Source organism: Gopherus flavomarginatus, chromosome 9 (genome assembly GCF_025201925.1).
Source record: "Gopherus flavomarginatus isolate rGopFla2 chromosome 9, rGopFla2.mat.asm, whole genome shotgun sequence".
NCBI classification, from domain to species: domain Eukaryota; kingdom Metazoa; phylum Chordata; order Testudines; family Testudinidae; genus Gopherus; species Gopherus flavomarginatus.
In genome coordinates, this window is record NC_066625.1 from 64,629,363 (window position 1) to 64,636,115 (window position 6,753).

A 6,753-nucleotide genomic window follows, 5' to 3' on the forward strand; every position below is an offset into this window, starting at 1 on the left:
TGGGTTTTAAAATCATGTTCAAGCTGCATTCAGAGTCAGACAAGGAAGAAAATCAAACCAAGGATAATTTTATTGTAAAGTTAAATCATGGCACAATTTTTGGAAAGTGCCTTAGTTTCTTTAAATTCCAGATGGACAACTACGAGGGACTTCAATTTAGGGACAAATTCTGTCTTCATATGATTGAGTGCAGTGCCTAATAACTTAAATAGGACCAAACATTTCACATGACAGAATAATTTGAATGCCTTGAATAAAGCATGTAACTTCTAATAATGTAGCGCTTCTTAATATTGCACTGATGAAAGTATTGGTTTAGGCACAAACTTACCACCTTGTGGTCTAGAGGTTAGAATGTTACCAAATGAATGTATACCAAATAATATCACAGTAGGATTAGTATTATAGTAAGTGAATAGCCAAACCCTTGCATGTATCCACATGGGTCTGTCTTGGAAGTCTTGTCATAAAGCTCCTTGACTCCACAGAAATCTTGTACCAGTGCTCCATGACAACTTACCTCATAGGATGCCTGATCATGAATTATTATGCTTTTTGGAAAAGTTTAACAACAGTATCTCTAAGAGATCAAGATTATTGTTATAGCTGTTGACTGCTTTATTCAACCTGCTGTGGAAGGTTAGAGTCTGATTTTGCTTCTTTTCTTGCAACGAAGTAGAAGCTGTACTTTTAAAGAGGATTTAAGGGATTTATTTTTGTCTGATGGCAAGTTCTTCTTTATATCGCTATGCGTATCATGTCACCTGAGTTTCAATTTCCTCCTGTAGTCCATACCACCCATGTGGTCGTGTAGCCCAGGGCAAATGCAGCATTATAATTTTATGTTGGTCTTCAGTGGAAGCTTCTGTTGTTACTATCATTTAATTATTTTGCAGAGCTGTGCACGTCACTAAAATCAAGATATGGATCTTTGTGGAAGTGCAGCATTCTTAAATTGAGGGGGAAAAAACTTCTATATAGATATTTTTCTTTTCAAGTGTCAAAATCATTGGATAATACGAGATTAAATATTTATTGCACTACATTTGCTCCAGCAACATCTTGCACTGTACAGAGTCAAATTCTGTCCAGATTTTTATGGTTCATTGAAGTTTATTTTTAAAAAACCAATTCCTGATACATTCAAGTTTGGGGATGAGGTGGAATTTTCTCCATGGTGCATTCTGTATATGATTCATTAATATGGTCTTTTATTAATAAGTCTATTGCCTTAGCTGTACACACAATCACTGATAAATGAAGTATCATGGAATATATTTCAGAAATCAATATTAATTGTTCTATTTGCCTATAACAACTGTGCCATCTTCCCATAGTTAAAAGGAAATGCTACTTTGCAATTGTTGTGGTAGCTATTGTGTTTTTAATTCTTCCCATTATATAAGGTACTATATTTAAAAGAACCATTTGTCTCTCTGAAACTACAAGAAGAACATGTTTGAAAGATTTTAGAATCATCATTGGATCATCAAAAAACTAGTAAACCTTTTCGGGTTGGCCATAGCTGAATGTAATGGTACATTCTAGAAAAAAGAGGGGGAAACTTCCTGAGAAAAGAATACTAACATGCATGCTTCTGACCCAGGAATCCAGATTGCCTTGTTCTTTGTATGTAACTACTGCCAGTTTGTCTGGTGTGGCACACAGAAATGACTGTGCCAACTAACTAGATTTTAAGTCTCTCACTGAGACAACTAAATAGTGTTTTTCTCTCTGTCTCCTGGCTACTTCACCAAATATCCAAATGGGAGAGAGTTGTATGAGGCATAATATTTAACTTATTCATGGCATCTAACACTAGCAATTGGCTGAATATGGATGTGGAAGTGTCTGTCAAGCAGTTATTGAGGCTTCATCTCAGGTAGTACAAGTGGTATCTAAAGCATCAGTAATATCAGGCTTTTGGATAAAAGTTAGTCTGTGCAGTGCTAGGAAGCCAAACGTTTTCCTGTGTGCTGAGCAGATAACTGTGCAGTATTCAATGTGATGTTGCTGAACTGTGTGCAAAGTGTTTTTTCTTTGATGCCTCAGATCCCTGTGTACCAATTAGGTAATCTGTGGCTGATTTTATTTCTGCATTTCTAAACTGCTCCCTATTTGATTAATAAAACATGACATTTATAAGGAGAGTAGATATAAACATCCCATAATATCCAATTACAGTCAAACTTATTTTAATAAAAATTGTAAGAGATTATTGACTTGAAAGTTCACTTTGCTGGCTCCTAAACTGTAATGATGCCAAAGTCAAAAGCATAAAGGAAATGCGCTTAGGTTGCTGTTTGGGGTAGGTGTATAAAGCAGGGAATGTACTGTATGTATCCTTATAGAAAAATCTAATAGAATACAATAGCATTTAACCCAACAGCATAGCATCCCTGCTATTTCTGGTTGCTGAGTAAATACAAAATAACAGCATTGTATGTGCTATTGTTGATTACAGCTGGCCAATCAAACTGTTGTACTTACTCTAAGGTGTGCATGCTGCTAGTCAAGATAACCTAAACTGAGTCACTTCTCCTACTGTTATTTGCAGTGTTGGTCCCAGGATATTAGAGTGACAAGGTGGGTGAGCTAATATCTCTTATTGGAGCAACTTCTGTTGGTGAAAGAGACAAGCTTTTGAACTTACTCAGATCTGAGCAACAGAAGTTGGTCCCGTAAAAGATATTACCTCACTCACCTTCTCTCATCTCTCCTACCTGAGTCAAGGCAAGGCCTATGTGAATAGCTATCATCCTTACAAAGCTTTAACTTCTGTATATTAAGATTTTGTGACAAAGCAACAGGAGCAGGAAATGTACGGTTAAGTTAATGTATGTTCCATAATTGGGTTGTATTTATAGTACAGTACACCACACAGATGCTTGAAACATCTGTAGTCCTTCCACACAGAAACAACCAAACAGTCTTAACACTGAATCTCCTTTCATCTGAATGCTTTTTTCCGATACTGTATGGTTTTCCAAGATTCTTAATACCGTATATACTCGTTCATTAGCCCGTTCATTTATAAGCCATCCCCCCAAGATGGTTAGGTAAAAATTGCAAAAACTGTATGACTCTTTCATAAGCCAACCCTATATTTCAGGGGTTGGCAAACTTTGGCTCCCGGCCTGTCAGGATAGTCTGCTGGCGGGTCGGGACATTTTGTTTACTTGGAGCGTCTGCAGGCACGGAGCCCCTCAGCTTTCAGTGTCCGGTTTGCCGTTCCCAGCCAATGGAAGCTGCATTGCCTGGGAACGGCGAACTGCGGCCACAGGGAGCTAAGGGACTCCATGCCTGCAGATGCCCCAGGTAAACAAAATGACAATGTATTAGATATTCAATTCAATGATTCCACAGAGTTTTTAAAATCAAATTTTGGTGTAGACCCGTTTATAAGCCGACCCGCGCTCTTTGATGCATCACTTTTTTACCAAAAATATTTGGCTTATGAACGAATATATACAGTACATCCTTTTTTTCATCTTCAGAGAATAAAATAAACAATATTATAAACTAAGAATAATGACAAACATACTGTCAAGGAAACAATGGACTGACCCTCACCACTGACAGATTCCCTGCTCCAGTGCTTAAAAAGCAGGAGGGAAATGAGTTTTAAAGTGACGAATATGCAGAAACATTCTCATTGTTAGAGGCATTAACCTTTCAACTAGGGGCTTGATCCTGCACCATTGAAGTTAATGGAATCTTTGGTATTGACCTCAGTGAGTACAGGGTCAGACAATAGAGTACTGTTCATTCTTAATTGTTTTAAACTTTGCAGGTTGCCTTTAAAGAAAAGGAAATGTGCAGCTTTTTCTTTTCTTTTTTAAGTTGGCGGCACAGTCCTGCTCCCTCTAGCTGATCACACACACTCATATCTCATACTCATTTATTTATTTTCCAGAGGAGTCTTCACACCCTAAAAGTCTTTCAAAATAATGAAACTAAGGGCTTGGCTACACTAGAGAGTTGCAGCGCTGGTGAGGGGGTTACACTGCAACTTAGGATGTGGCCACACTTGCAAAGCACGGCCAGCGCTGCAACTTCCTGGTTGCAGTGCTGGCTGTACACCTGGTCGAGCCTCGGGTGTAGGGATTCCAGCGCTGGTGATCCAGCGCTGGTCAGCAAGTGTGGATGCCCACCAGTGCTTTTATTGACCTCCGGGGTATAAGGAGGTATCCCAGCATACCTTAGAAGCCTCTCTGGTAATCATGCACACTCCACTGCCCTGGGCTCAGCTGACCCCTCCTTTAAATGCCCCGGGAATTTTAAAAATCCCCTTCCTGTTTGCTCAGCCAGGTGTGGAGTGCAATCAATCATTCAATCAATCAGCGACCATGCCTCCATGCCCCAAACGAGCCCCAGCATGGAACAATTCCGAGCTGCAGGACCTCATCAGTGTTTGGGGTGAGGAAGCTGTGCAAGCACAGCTGCGCTCCAGAAGGAGAAATTATGATACCTATGGGCAGATATCACAGTCCTTGCTGAGAAGGGGCAATGAACGGGACGCGTTGCAGTGCAGGGTCAAAATAAAAGAGCTGAGAAGTGCTTACTGCAAAGCCCGTGAGGGAAATCGCCGCTCAGGAGCTGCCCCCACAACCTGCCGTTTTTACAAGGAGCTGAATGCCATACTTGGGTGTGACCCCACTGCCAATCCGAGGACCACGATGGAGAGTTCAGAGCAGGGAGAAGTGGGGGAGGGTGTAGAGGAAGCTGACAGTGAGGCTACTGGCGTGGAGAGAGACACCCCGGAGTCCCAGGAGGCATGCAGCCAGGAGCTCTTCTCAAGCCAGGAGGAGGCTAGCCAGTTGCAGCAGCTGGAAGTTGCTGGTGAGGAAGAAACTGAGGAGCGTGCTCGGGGTAAGCAGATTTTTATGTTTTGGGAGAGGAGGGTTTGGGTTATGGCTGCCTGCATGCATGCCTAAACGTGGAATAGCCCATTGATTTGCTCTATCATGTCTCTGTAATCTGCCTCGGTAATCTCTTGAAAAGTTGCAGCCAGAGCGTGCACAATGTGCTTTCTCAAGTTTATCGGGAGAGCCACCGTGGTCCTTGTCCCGGTCAGGCTAACTTGTCCGATCCACTGTGCAGTGAGGGGTGGGGGGACCATGGCTGCACACAGGCAAGCTGCATAGGGCCCAGGGCGGAATCCACATTGCTGTAGAAGACCCTCCCTCTCTTCCCAGGTAACAGGCAGCAGTGATATATCTGGCAGTAGGAAACCCTGTTGAGAATTTAGGGATACTTGAGTGCAGGGCGCCAGGTTCGCGTTCCCCCCCCCCAGCCCCACGATGCGTTCCGGTCTCCACACCCACTTCCCAGCACGTAGCCAGCCCCGCGGTGCGCTCCGGTCTCCCCACCCCCTTCCCAGCAGGCAGACAGCCCCGCAGTGCGCTCTGGTCTCCCCCCCTCCCCCCGCTCCCAGCAGGCAGCCAGCCCCACGGTGCGCTCCGGTCTTCCCCATCCCACCCCACCCCCCAGCAGACATCCAGCCCCGCGGTGCGCTCCGTCTTCCCCCACCCTTCCCAGCAGGCAGCCAGCCCCGCGGTGCCCTCTGGTTTTTCCCCACCCTTCCCAGCAGGCAGCCAGCACAGCTGTGCGTTTCCCCCACACACACACACCAGCAGGCCGGCAGTTACGCAGACCGCCCCCTTCCCCCCGCCAGCAGCTCGCCACCTTCCTGTTCAATACTGTCCCCTGTGCAGGACACCAGCTACCTCCTGTACCCAGTGCAGATAAACCCCAGTGACCCATGGGTCAATTCCCCCTCCCAGGTGCACTCGGGGCAGAAACACTCACCCCATTGCTCGCCATGCCTTAGCTTCCCTGGCCTCTCTGTGTTATGTGAGGTATGTGGGAAGGATGCTACAAAAAGTCTAAAAACTCCTTCACTGTGTGATAATAAACAATGTAGCCTCTGTGTATTACATGTTTCTATCTATGTTTTTTTCAGTGACCTTGACTAATGCAGCTGGATCACCGGCCTCACGTCGGTTGCAGAACTTGAGAAAAAATCCCCGAAAATCAAAAGAAGAATTGATCAAAGCAGTTATGATTCACTACAAAAGAGAAAGTAGGAAGACGCAGGAATGGAGAGAGAAAATGTATGACTGGAGGCAAACAGAAAGCAGGAGAAAGGAACTGGCTATCAAAAAAACCTCAAAGCAGATGATAAGCCTCCTGGCTCACCAAACTGAGTCTTTCGAGTCTTTCGTAGCCATGCAGGCAGATCTGTACCGTGGTAACCCACACCCCTCCCAAAGCTCTCTTTCTTGTTCCCCAGTATTTGCACAAACCACCTTTCTCCAGCAGCCAGTGTCTTATTACCCCCAGCTGCCCCCAACACCTGTACGATCACCTACCAGCCCTGATAACTATAATTCTTACCCTGTGCACTCCACCCCCATTACCCTGCAGCATAGTAATCCTGAAGTGCAGCAGACATTGAACAGTAATCAAAACAGGACATATTCAAACCTCTGAATGTACAGTCCACCACCCTAACCCCCCTGGCCTTTTATGTACTGTACTTTGAATAAAGGATTTTATGGCTTTTACAATACGTTTTATTATTGCAGGAAGTGGTAAATATTGTACCCCAAGGTAGAACAAAGCACAGCAAAGGCACCAAACATTACTGTTGGCTCTCAGCATCAAATTGCTCCCTTAAAGCATCCCTAATCCTTGAAGCCCTTTCCTGGGCCTCCCTAGTAGCCCTGCTCTCTGGCTGTGCAAATTCAT

General features: G+C 44.2%; 1 protein-coding gene across 1 annotated transcript; it reads left to right on the forward strand.

The window, feature by feature from the left end:
- The first annotated feature begins 4,578 nt into the window (after nucleotides 1-4,578).
- LOC127058280 (uncharacterized) lies at nucleotides 4,579-6,553 on the forward strand. The gene is made up of 2 exons (XM_050968009.1): nucleotides 4,579-4,872; nucleotides 5,966-6,553. Exons 1-2 carry the CDS (start codon nucleotides 4,680-4,682, stop codon nucleotides 6,493-6,495), a joined length of 723 nt encoding a protein of 240 aa, XP_050823966.1. The 5' UTR covers nucleotides 4,579-4,679; the 3' UTR covers nucleotides 6,496-6,553.
- The last annotated feature ends 200 nt before the right edge of the window (nucleotides 6,554-6,753 follow it).

Bases quoted from the DNA above. Each gene is read 5' to 3' on its own strand.
- LOC127058280 (XM_050968009.1), top strand. From the start codon at position 4,680: ATGGAGAGTTCAGAGCAGGGAGAAGTGGGGGAGGGTGTAGAGGAAGCT. The intron at 4,873-5,965 runs GTAAGCAGATTT...TGTTTTTTTCAG, and splicing joins AACTGAGGAGCGTGCTCGGG to TGACCTTGACTAATGCAGCT.